The 13,294-nt window shown below is 34.7% G+C and overlaps 1 protein-coding gene across 17 annotated transcripts in view; it reads left to right on the forward strand.

Moving 5' to 3' along the window:
- The window catches only part of FOXP2 (forkhead box P2), a 557,737-nt gene that overhangs the window by 403,035 nt on the left and 141,408 nt on the right, over positions 1-13,294 (forward strand). For 15 of the 17 annotated variants that reach the window (XM_041727433.1, XM_041727435.1, XM_041727432.1 and 12 more), the window contains one exon: positions 452-541. In XM_041727433.1, coding sequence (XP_041583367.1) covers positions 452-541 — 90 coding nt within the window. Of the gene's footprint in view, positions 1-451; positions 542-4,300; positions 4,359-13,294 lie in introns of those variants that run through there. The other 2 variants (XM_041727446.1, XM_041727447.1) reach the window with 1 other exon arrangement.

Below are 13,294 nucleotides of genomic sequence, written 5' to 3' on the forward strand. Positions count from 1 at the left end.
ATCTGATGTTGATTTGTCAAATTTAATTACAGCTTCCGGTAACACTTGAAGTCTACTGCTTTTGCTTCAAAATTATAATATGAAAATGCAAATTGAATGATAATTTAAAAGGGAGTGGGCATTTTAGTTGAACACTCAAAGACAAGTTCCTTGTGTAAATGAGGTTATTGATGCAGTTTATGATTTTTTTCCTCTTTAAGCACTTTAAGCAAATTAACTTTATTTCCTACAGGATTACATGTATCTCCATGACTTTAAGTAAAGTTGCGTATGTGTGCTTTGTGGAATTTTTATTTCACATTAGATCTTTAATAATTCTCTCTAGAAGGGAGGATGAGAAAGGGGTTCTCATACATTGAAGACTTTTACTATTAACCAGGGAATAATCAATTATTGATAATCAATTTACCTTTCAACAAAGTATTAGATATTGTTCCCTTTTTACTTCTAGGCTCTCCAAGCAGCGAGACAACTTCTCTTACAGCAGCAAACAAGTGGATTGAAATCTCCTAAGAGCAGTGATAAACAGAGACCACTGCAGGTTAGTAAAGCATTCTTGTCCTTGGAATCTTATTCTAAAAGATGTTCATTATGATAACAAATGTATAGACCCAGTTGTATACATTCAGAAATTTTTACATTTGCATATGTCGGTAATTTCAATTCAAAAGGAGAGCTCATTTTATCTTCTTGAAAGGGAAAAAAATTTCCGCTCCCATAGATTTCAAAAGTCTACAAGGATACTTATTACAAAAATTATATAGAAACCACATTTGGTATACGTAGGCATAAGAAGTTTTGTATAAAACTCCCTTGTGGGATTTTAACGGAATTTTACTCACAAACAAGTTAAAGTAAAATGTGAAATTTCTTCCTTAAAAGCAAAGCCATAGTAAGATGCTATGGAAGGAGACAAAGCAGTCTTAGACAACCCTCCGCAGTTGTATCCAAGTGACAAATGCAGAAAACCTCCAGGGTTGCCAAAAAAAGTGTTTGAGTTTGCCAAGGAGTTATTGCTGTTGCTACAGTTATAAAAACACATTCTGGAGTTTGTTGTCCTTATTCCCTATGTTTGTCTTGTGAAACTGATAGTATGTATGTCCTTTAAAGTAACTTTTTGTTACATAATATAACCATTGTTTTGTATAATCCTACCCAGAGTACATAGGACATTGTTTGGGGGGAAGAAACATTTTTAGGGTGTAATTATTAAATGTGTGGTAGGTAGGATCTGAGGTTACATAAAACATCTTTCAAAATGTCTATCAGCTCTGTTGAAAGATAAGCAGTGGTTTTTCCTGAATCATGTGTTACGTACACATCTGATAAGGTAAGCTTAGTTTGAAACACAGTAAGCATCTTCCTTGTTGCTTTATTTTACCAAAACAGTCTTGGAATTTTTTCTGGCCTGGCCTAGGTGTCTATTTTCATTTTCAGGTGTACTCCCAGATGTTAGTAACTAAGTCTTATATGATGGCCTCCTGAAGTTTAGTATGTATGACAGAGAATTATAGGCTACTGATCTACACAATCCAGAAACTACTTATTATGTAAAAGCTGGATTAAATTTTTGGTCCCTAGACAAATTTGAGATGAGAATGTATATTCTTGGGAACAGACCCATTTGCGGGAGGTGGGTGGGAAGAAGGAGGACTTGTGGAGAGGGGATGTGTTCCAATAGTCTAAAGTTCAAATGTCTGCCATGATTGCAAAAGTTTTGTTGAATCAGCCTGAGTTTAAGAATCATATTAATTTTTTTAAAAATAAATTTTACACTCTCTTGTTTAAACTAATCAGTAATTTTATGGCGACACACTTTCCTCACCATCATCTCTCCCCAAGTAATGACAGTGATTGGAGTCTTTCCATCGAATTGTCTTATTCCATGATAGCCTCGCCATATATTTGCATGACAGAGAAAAACTTACATAAAAGTCACAGAAGATGGCAAATGAAATGTTTCCCTCACTGTGACTTCAGAGTGGGAGTTTTTCACTGTTGTTGGTATATAGCAAAGGAGGTTTAAATGCTGGCAGCATAAGCCAAAGGTAGGAGCTGATTGTTTCGACTATTGGGAAAAACACTACATATCGTCCTAATTCTGTTTTAACATGTCTCAACAAAATAGACAAAATAGTTGTTCCTTCCTCCCCAAAGCTAAGTCCAGTAGAAGTTTCTTTATTCTGGTTACCAGGGCATCTCTGGAAAGAATGGCTGGGTTTTAGATTTTTCTTTCTTTCTTTCTTTCTTTCTTTCTTTCTTTCTTTCTTTCTTTCTTTCTTTCTTTCTTTCTTTTTCTTTCTTTCTTTCTTTCTTCTTTCTTTTTCTTTCTTTTCTTTTCTTTCTTTTCTTCCTTTCTCTCTTTTCTTTTTTTTTTTTTGTTTTGTTTTGTTGTTGCATTGGAAGGCAAGATTTGATACTTTGTTTAACTAAAATATACATAATTTTTCTTAGATAACACACACATATGGTAGGAATATTTAATGACTCTAAAATCAGAAATTGTCGCTCATGTACCAGATGTTGTGTAAATAAAATTTTGAGAAGTCCTCAATTTTGTTATTTTATTGTGAAAGGGTAATTGAAAGCAATTTAAATAACTTTTAAATTTCAGGTGCTAACCATTACTACTAAGACTTTTCTTGTGTCACTTATATTTAGTGTTTTATGATGCCTATTAATATGAATGTATCTCCAATGTATAAATTATAAAACTGTAGTTTTTTTATTATTTTGTATTTTAATCAAGTCGAATGCCAGAAAGTCATAGGAATGAAAAGTTGGTTTTTATGAATGAGAATTGAGAAATAATGAATGAAGACTTAACTCTTCATCAAAATATATACTGTGATTAATATAATCTGAGGCTAAAGTTAGTATTTCATAGTATTTAATAAGTTTAGCAACTATAAACATACTGGGATTGTGTTTAAAACCTAACAGCATTCTATACTAGGTTACATATGTTGTTAAATGAGGATATTAGGTAATGCTTATCCTTACATCTGCAAATGCCATTTAATGTGAGTTGCACTATTAGCCACTTATGTTAAAGAAAAGGGTTGAATATTTTTTCTTAAAAATCTTAACCATTTAATATGAAATTAACACTTTAAATCTCTTATGGTTTTCTCACAATCAGCTCTTTTTCTACTTAACTAAGAATTTAACCAATCTTTCAAAGTAGAATTGGTATAAATTATCTCTTAAAATTCATAAAGATAATTGAACACATTTCAAAATATGAACTTGTAAAGGCTAGGTATTTGGTGCTTATAATAGATCACGGTGGTTTGTGCTTTATCAGACACAACACATTGTTAGAAGAACAAAAAAGAGCGTGTGTTTTTTCATTTTTAAAATATAGTTTTGATGGAGAACTATTTTATAAAGTTTGAAAAAAATACAGATTTTTTAAAAATCTGTTTTGATGGCTCAAGTCACAAGAACAATATTAGGTCTTGTTACACACAACTGATTTATTTTAAATGTTGAAAAATGGTAGCCAGATTTGAAGTGTGACATGGTAAAGATTCTATTTCTAGCAGACTAGTATTTATTTACTATTATTTTTTCATTTAAATTTTTTCAGAGTTTTGTGCTACAGATGGCATAGATATTAGCCTATCTAATACAAAATGGAAAGAAAAAAATCACATCTGACAAGCTTGAGTACCAATTGTAGTAGTAATTTCGCTTTCATGTATAGATATCTGAATATATGTATTTGAAACATGTTTACATTTTCTATTCATTACATAAAGCACCAATTGAGTAGGTCCAATCATTAGGTACATTGATTAATGACATATTGATGAATAATATATAAAGATTGTGATGCAAATGGGACCTGATATTAACCTAAGCATTACCAGATGTTTCTTCTTTACATGCTTACTATGCACCCCAGAAAACATATATAACAGCTGAAGACAGCCTCTTCTCTTGATTTATGATATTTATTTATATCCACTCATAGCAGTTCCTAGACATAGTATACCCATAGTGATCCATAAAAAGAAAAGTTAGCCAAAGAGAGTAAGTAATGCTTTCAATTTCATGAAACTAATTTCCAGATTAAAAAGACTAAACTTCTTTTACTCTTTTTAAAAGCATACATGCCCACCCCCACACAGACACACATTTGTATATGCATATGCACACATGCACACTTCCATAATCTGTAAATTAAAATTTTCTTTTGTAAAATACAGTATCAGTTTTCTAGCCTATGACAAATCTACTTAATTTAGTTTAGGTATGAAAATTGGTCGCATTATTGTTCTTGTTACATTTACAGCCATGAGACAGACTTGTGGTTCTTCAACAGCTGTGCAGAGCAGAGACGTAAATTTAAGGTAAATGACATTGCTTTGCTATCTTAGATGAATATTAGTATATAGTACTGTAATCACTTCCTTCATCATAGGTTAATATCTAATATAAGCTTCTCTTTGCCAATAGGTAATTAAATATTCTTTAATAACTGTGCTAAACAGTTCAAGAATGGAAAAATAAAAAGCCAAAGTGAATTAAACTTAGGGGTGTTATTCTGACTCTGCCACAAACTAGTTATAAAAGTTTAAGGAAGCCACGTAACACTTCTAAAATAGACATTGGGCTGATTGGCAAAATATTATAATCTGTGCTTACAGATTCTTTTTGAAGTAAGTTATAGGCATCTTAATTTTTTTAGGAATAGCCGTATCTTGAGTATTAGCTTATGAGTTAAGGAGTATGTTTGTTTGTTTTCAGTTACAAAGCACTTTTTTTTTATTAACATACCATAGCCAAAAATAATGTTTTGGAATCAAAGAATTAAATCCCATATACATGGAAACCACTGTGCAAGTATCATTTTGTACAATATCTGAGGAAACTTTGTTCTGTTTAATGCCTTGAAGTAGTTTTACAAATAATTTTAAGAGAAATATAAGCTACGTAAAGAATTACTTTACCTATGTATTTGCTTTAATAATCTACATTAAAATAGGTTGTGATAATACAGTTTAGTGAATTTCTACCTTTCTCTACTTCTTCAGTCCAAAATGCTAAAATTAACATCTGCAGACAAAACAAGAAATTCTGTAGTAAACTAATCAGCACTTCTAAAATGTATATTCTAGGAAAAAAATCAAGAATAAAGTATAAAAAATAATGAAATACATATTTTGGGAGAAAATATTAACTGTAGATATAGAATTAGACATTGACAAATATGTTTTAGGAAATCATAAAAGTTCATGCATGCAGTGGTAAAGAATAATATTGAATATTTCCTTTTCAACATAATTTCTGATTTCTAATATATAAGAATTAGAGAACAGCTAAAACACATTTTGTTTCAAATACTGAAAGTAACAAGGAAATTTGCAATGCGGATTTGAGTAAATTTATTGTGATGCAGAAAATTTACGAAGATTTTTTTAGCTATATTTTCTGTGTATCCAAAAGTTAAGCATTAAGTCTAATACACTGTTTTTATATCATAAATAATTAATTTTAAAGGAGTTTAACTTAAAAACTATTCACAAGGACTGCCTATGCCTTGTGTAGTCCTAATTTTCCCATTACAGTAGAGAACATTTCTTAAAAGGCAGCGTGAAATAAGCAGTTTTACAAGAATGTTACAGAATAAAATCTTCCTCAAAATATTGTGATGTTGCCACCTGTGGCCAGCTGCTCAAGGCTGACACCCTGTGGAGGAGGCCCTAGGATGTCCAGTCCATCATTGCTAAGTATGTTTGTGTGGAAAACTTGTGTATGATCCATTCATGGCATGTAGGAGAAAGAAGATGTGTTTTGAATCTGAAGCCTACCTTGCCGTTACTTAATTATTAGGACTTTGGGTAGAGTCCTTGGAGTCTATCTCTTCAAGGCTGTTACCTCATCTCTAAAAAGGGAATAAGGATACCCATGTTCCAAGATTGTTATGAAAACTAAAAAAGAATATTATATAAAGTACCATAAATTCTTGTACATAGAGTGAATTAAATAATTCCCATTATGATCAGCTCTATAAAATAGATATTTAATCCAAGGTTATGACAAATATTCTATAATATCTTTCCTTTTATTTGGCCATAGTTTTCACTATTCACCATGTATGCCTAATTTATAAGAAAGCAGTAGTGAGTATTCCAGCTATTATTCAAGTATCTCCCCCTGCTAGAGGTCCCCACAACACCCATATTTCACACTTGCCCCACATAAACTTATATTTTAATGTTTGTCTTTCCTACTAGACTGCGAGCTCTATGTCAGCAGGGACCATGAATGTCCTGCTCATCTCTAGTGCCTAACAATGCCTCGTGAATAAAAGAGCTCAGTAAATACTTGTATAGATGGTATGAGCCCTAAATGTCAAGCTAACAAGTATGTACTCTATGGTTTAGGTAGCAGGGGCTTTAAAGGTTTTTCATAAGCAAGTGATATGATCAAAGCAGTGTTTTGTGAAGATCTAGTCAACAGTGGAGCATTTGGAGGATGTTATTGGGGAGGGGAATTGTGAGGGATCTGGATTAAGGATAAACTTTTTAAAAATTACTTAAATAGACACATGATGAATTGAGCCCTAGACATGCTGAGTCTGAGGTGGTGGCAAGAAAAGTAAGTTGAAGTAGCAAACATTTAGAAAATTAGAACTTGACAGAGGTTATATATAGCCAGAGAGGAATATTTGTGAAATAATCCAGAAGTGATAAATGAATCCATGAGAGAGGAGAAGATTTCTGGAAAAGATGATTTACCAAGAGGAGCTCAGTAACATCCATATTTTTTAGAGGCAAGAAGAGAAAGAAGCAGAGAAAAAAAAGAGGGGGAAAGAAGAACCAAATTACCGTTTAACATATCAAGGAAGTTCAAGGAATGGAAGAGTTTTTAAAAGATGGAGTCTGTCAACCATATTAAGCAATGTTCGTGAGGTTGAGCATTTTCATACATACAATGTTAAACTGAAACACTGGTGATTTTTAAGCCGCCTCTTTCTTTGTCATCTACCAGTAACTCTTAGGATCTGCTATACTAAAATGATCCCAAAAAATGAGGGGGGGGGGATTTACTTTAACATGAACGTTAAATAGAAAATTGAGAATTAGTAAATGTACTTCTGTTTCTCAGATTGCTGTGTCTCTAATTGTATAAGTAAATTGTATATTGCATATCTAATACTGAGTTCCCATAAATTAAATCTGGAAGAAAACTGCTTTCTAGGAGGTTAAATTTTACCCAAGCACGTGTTTCATTGTGTAATCCATTAGGATTCTAAGAACATATTCCCTTGACTTCTCTATCTTAACTAAAGTGAGAGGAAGAAAGAAATAGAACATTAATATTGTTAAGGGAGCTCTCCATAGGATTTAAGACTTAGGCTGTGAATTTTATCTTAAGATGTTTGGAGGTGTTGTACAAGCTAAATTGAATGACAAAGTGAACAGTGTGAGTACATGATTAAAGACAAAAAGTGAAATTATTTTGAAATTCACTTACATTTAAGATTCCTTGTGTTTCCTCAGTGGATTCTATTCATACATTTCTATCATCCTGCATTCTACATTTCCAGTTGGTCTTCTTAAAATTTCTCTGCTACCTTCACCTTTTCTACTATACTCTTTCTTCCTTTATTATCTTGTTCTTTTCTCTCATCATGGAATCTTGTCTATTTTGCTTAATCTCTGTCCCTTCAGTCATATGTTGAGAAAAGAGTAACTTTAAATGCCGGTAATCACTTGATTCTATCTTGAACCCAAAAGATATCCTAGCATATCATCTTACCAACAAAATAGGAAACCTGTGCTGCCTCTTACAATCCGGTGTCTGATATTCAGTTCTTATCTTGACCCAAGGAAAGTTTCCATTATGCTTTTTTAAGTTGTAGTTTTAGTATGAACGTAACTCTGCTCTTAAATATCTCAGCTACTTAGAAGGACCTAGAACCCTGGGGCATTTCATTTAGTTCTAGAATTCTTGTACTAATAACGTTTATAGATGGCTCTTTAAAAGTCACCCTGAGAATTGTTGCCATCATTCCTTAAATCCTTTTGTCCGATTTCCCAGAAAACTCATTGAGAGGTGAATATTCAAACTAGAATTGCTTGGAAGAGTTCTATTAAAATGGCCAGTTTTTCATGGAGATCGCAGGTTGTGCTGATTAGAATTATTTAAATAACACTGAATTTGGAAGCACAGCATTTGAAATGATCAAACAGAAGTATAATGAATTGTTCTTTCAAAAATATTTAAGTCACCCTACCTTAATATGAAAATCATATAAGCTCATTATAAGAATCTAACACGTTTTAAGTTAAATTATGGCTGGGCACTAAGTTACTTTTCCCAAAGGCACTTAATAAATATTAATAAATTGCTATAGTATAGTAGATTTTTTAAGATGAAAATTATGTTCTGTGATTAGATGAGGAAGAAACCACTCATGAGAACTAATTATAGTAGACCCTTGACATTCACAAGGTATGCATCCTGAGATCTTCATGAACCCTCAAACTCAAGAAATTCCCAGTTCAAAAATATGGAGAGATCTATGCAGGCCTCCTTTCCGGTGCTATTCTTATTCTGAATCTAGCTACCATAATCACTCGCCACGTGTAGCGTGAGTTAACAGCTTTCAGCTTTCAATAAAATTGACCTCTTGACTAATCTCATTTTTTTAAGATACTTTTTTTTTTTAAAACATCACACGTTGTCCTATATCAATGAGAACAGGTAGAGAACAGCCAAGCCGTTAATTTATGTATGTGAGAAGTCCGCAATCTCAAGACTCCCTCAGCCTCCCTCCACCACACTTGATTCAGTTCCAAGGCCTGAAAAATCACAGAAGTATAATGCCTGGAACTTTAGAACTTGTCCATTTCAAAATAATCAAGCCAATCCCAACATCTGTAAACTTTAAGAGTTCACTCTACTAGATCTTGCATGATAGCTAGATGAGGAAGAATCCAGAGTGAACAAGTTTCCCCACCTTACTTGCTGATATTTTATTTGAAGAATTAAAAAGGCACTCGATATTAATATTAACATTTCCTTCTCATTAATTGAAATCTCAGTGACATTAATAAATGACCTGGTGTACTCTTTCAGAGTAAATGTTGCCTGGAAGGTTTTTAAAGGCAATGAGGAAGGCAGTGTCTTGGGAATGAAAAGACCTCTTCGAAGTTTAGTAGATGAGTAGAAGCTTTATTTTAATGACCATGGCTGGTTGACTGTTTGGCCCACGCATTCTGAGCTTAATACTTTATCCCTGAAATGAGAGAGTCTCTGTTTATATTCAGTTCAGAGTTGAATCACATCCGGCTTACCTAAAGGTATTTGGTGGTGATTTTTTTTTAAAGGCTTTGTTGTTTAATTATGCCGATTTTTGTAGTTTTATCAGCATAGACATAGAACAGGTGGTACCTAGTGGGTAAACATTTTGATAGCACAAAATAGACAGAAAATTCCTTTGCACAGTATATAAATTCTTGCACTTCTAATGCTAACGCTCACACTGCTGTAAAAGCTGTCACCTTGATATCTTCCACTGTGAGTGCTACCACAAGTTCTCATGTGATGAACCAAGAAACACACAACATTACAATGTGCTGACGTGAGGAAAATCTATTGTCTCACGGAAAAACTCTAGTAAATTCTTCAATAGGATCTCTTAAAAAAAAAAAAACCGCAAAGAATAAACTCATTCTTTTCATATTCCTCTTCTCTTCCCATATAACCAGGCATGTTATAGACATTTAAAACATATTAATTAGTGATTAAAATATGATTAAATGTTCAGTTTCTCAAAAAACTAGGGTATCATTGCAGGTTTTCTCTTTATTACAGGTGAATATATTTCCCTTAGTCAGTAACCATCATTAGTCTCCTACATACTCTTTTTTTTTTTCCTATATAGTCTTAAGAGCTCATTTAGGCCAATGGTTTTCAAATCCCAGAGATTGCATGAAAACCTTTAAAAAATGGAGAATTTAGAGTCCACCCCAGACCATTGGCTAAAACATTGGGGGGGATGGGATTTTGGAAAATGAAAATATTTTACACTATCCAGAAGATTCTAATACAACTGGTCTGCAGAGTAGTATGCAGGACTCCTCTTCTGCAACAGTGGGTCCCTGTAGTAAAAAAGTACTGAATCTGAATTCTCTTATTAATATACAGTGTCATTTTTCCCCTCTGGGAATCTATTCTCCAACCTACACAATGAAAAAGCTAGACTACTGATACTTCATGCTCCTGCCAGATTTAGCACTCTTTGAATCTCTGTTCTGTTTTTTTTTTCTTTGTTTGCTTTTTTTATGTGTGTTTGTATGTATGTATCTTTAAATCAGAGCTGATTAAAAGCCCCTGATTAGGGGATCCCTGGGTGGCGCAGCGGTTTGGCGCCTGCCTTTGGCCCAGGGCGCGATCCTGGAGACCCGGGATCGAATCCCACATCGGGCTTCCGGTGCATGGAGCCTGCTTCTCCCTCTGCCTATGTCTCTGCCTCTCTCTCTCTCTCTCTGTGTGACTATCCTAAATAAAGAAAAATTTAAAAAAAAAAATAATTAAAAAAAAAAAAAAAAAGCCCCTGATTAGGTTTCTTAAGATGTCTCTCTCTATTTTTTCCAGGATCATTTCCAACAATATCGTCAGAATTTTACTTTTGACTTTCAATTGGTTCTCATCAGTACTGTCAGTCAGTAAAATCATCATCACTGATGAACTCAATCTCTTCTTACCTTTGATTTTAAAATAATATCTGGAGGGCACCTGGGTAGCTCAGTTGGTTAAGCTTCCAACTCTTGACTTCGTCTAGGGCCACAATCTCAGGATTGTGATAGCGAGCCCACGTTGGGCTCCACGTTCAGCGTGGATTCAGCCTGAAATTCTGTCTCTCTCTCTGCCCCTCTTCTGCTCATGTGGGCACTCACTCTCAAAACAAATTTTAAAAATCTAAAAAAATAAAAATAATATCTGCTTTCTGAAGTCCTCAGTACAGACCGACCTTGCCTCATTGGCCTCCCTTTCCATGTTAGAGACCTTAAGGAAAAGGCTCATTAAGATAGCTGGCTGCTGCAATGGCCCCGGGATGCTGATCTCATGGTTCACCACGTACTTTTTACATGTTATATGAGCAGCAATTTCTCTAACTTTGCTTTACATCTCCACAAAGCTGACCCTGCCTTTCTTTTCTCAATAGGCGCTTCTCCACCTTCATCTAGAAAACTTCTGGGTAGCTTTAACGTTCCCATTGTCAGCCACTCTGTGAAGTCTCTTTTGATACCCCCTCCTGCCACACATACACCATGTAGAATTAATTATTCCTTTCTATACATTACTTCTATGTCGTGTTCCTACTCCCATTCTTGTATGTATCACACTGAATCGTAATTACTCTATGTTCCTTGAAGGCCCGGGCTGTCTTATTCGTCTTCACATTTCCAGTGTCTGGCACACAGTACATTTTGTGTAAACCTGTGGTGTCCATTGACCAGGGCTAGTCTATGATCAAGTTCCTCCTTCCTCTGAGGTTCCAGGTATGTTTTTTTCAGTTACACACTGGGACATTTCAACCCAGATTAAGTTGGTTTGCAACTGAAGTTATTTATCCCTCCCTACCCTTATCCAGTTGATGTTTTCATCAACTTTGCTTGATTGTGTTTATAATCTCCAGGTATAAAACCTTCTTATCTGAATGGGCCATATTCCTCTGCCCTACTGTGAAAATTGCCCTTTTCTTCAACCTCTCACCGTGGCACAAAAGGCTGTACATCAGCATATACCTGATACATTACAACCATGACTTACTCCTTACTGCTTACTAAGTGTGCCATGGATTTATTTATTCATTCATTCACAAATGTTTACAGGTTGTTTCTCATATACTAGGCACTTTCCAGGGCACCATGAACTAAAAGAACTTTGAGGGGCTGAGGGGCACCTGGGTGGCTCAGTTGGTTAAGCATCTGCCTGCAGCTCAGGTCATGATCCCAGGGTCCTGGGATTGAGCCCCACAACTGCCCCCTTGCTTAGTGGGGAGTCTGCTTCTCCCTCTATGTGACTCTGTCTCTCAAGTCAATCAATCAATCAATCTTTTAAGAAATTTTTTAAAATTGAAAGAACTTTGACACCGACTCACTTTTGTTCCTATTTCACCATCTAATTTAGAAGGTCATTCCCACCCACCCCCTGTTATCTAGTTGCCAAACTCTCTATACAAACTTTAAGGCCCTATTCCCTCAAGTCTTCTCTGACTCTTCAGAGGGAAATAATCCCTTCCCTATGTGTATTTCCAGAACCCAGATCATACTTCTATTTTGTTATCCCACATATATTAGTTATAAAGATTCAGTTATGTGATTAGATTAGTTGCATGATTCAGGTCACATTACCCACCCCTCTCTCACGTTGCTAATATATCTTGTCTTTGCTCTAGTTAGGCAGTCTGTTCATGAATAATACTTCGGCTGATTCCTTTTCCTGTGTTGAGAACGTGTAATGTATTTATTTAACAATAACAATGAATTCTTTCTCCTTTTATCTTAAATGCTTTCTTTCCTGATTTTATCTTCTGATTTATTAATTTTATATACACTTAGTATTTTGCTTACAATCAGCTCTTTTCCCCCTATTTAGTCTGTTTCTTTTGAATAAGATTTACTGCCTCATTATTCTGTACTAGATATCGATGATACTTTTACTAGGGAACCGGAAATAAGAAGTCTGCTTAACAAAACTTTATTTGGGGGATGCCTGGGTGGCTCAGTGGTTGAGCGTCTGCCTTTGGCTCAGGGCGTGATCCCTGGTCCGGGGATCGAGTCCCATATCAGGCTCCCTGTGAGGAGTCTGCTTCCCCCCCTGCCTGTGTCTCTGCCTCTCTCTGTGTCTCTCATGAATAAATAAATAAAATCTTCAAAAAAAACTTTATTTGGAAAGGTACAGGATTACAAATGACATGTGAGGATCTTTCAAATGTCATCAAGGAACTATACTTTCTGTATGATTTATAACTTTTATAAGTTGAGTATATATCTGTTGCTTTAATCATGTGCATTTTGAGTATTTCCACTAAAATGCTAAGTTTCTATGGAGTTCATCAGCTGCTCTATTTAGAAATACAGATTTATTTTTCTTATGAAACATGAACTTCTTAGACATGCAGTCCAGATCAGGCTGGTGACACAAAAGACCAGAGTTTCTTTTCACCTGCTCTGCCCCTGCGTGGCCTTTGTGTTCACAGTCATAAGACAGCTGCCCCTTCTCCAGGCATAATGTCCATGTTCCAGGTAGAAAAAGGGGATGACAA

The sequence above is a fragment of the Vulpes lagopus genome, chromosome 13 (genome assembly GCF_018345385.1).
Source record: "Vulpes lagopus strain Blue_001 chromosome 13, ASM1834538v1, whole genome shotgun sequence".
NCBI classification, from domain to species: Eukaryota; Metazoa; Chordata; class Mammalia; order Carnivora; family Canidae; genus Vulpes; species Vulpes lagopus.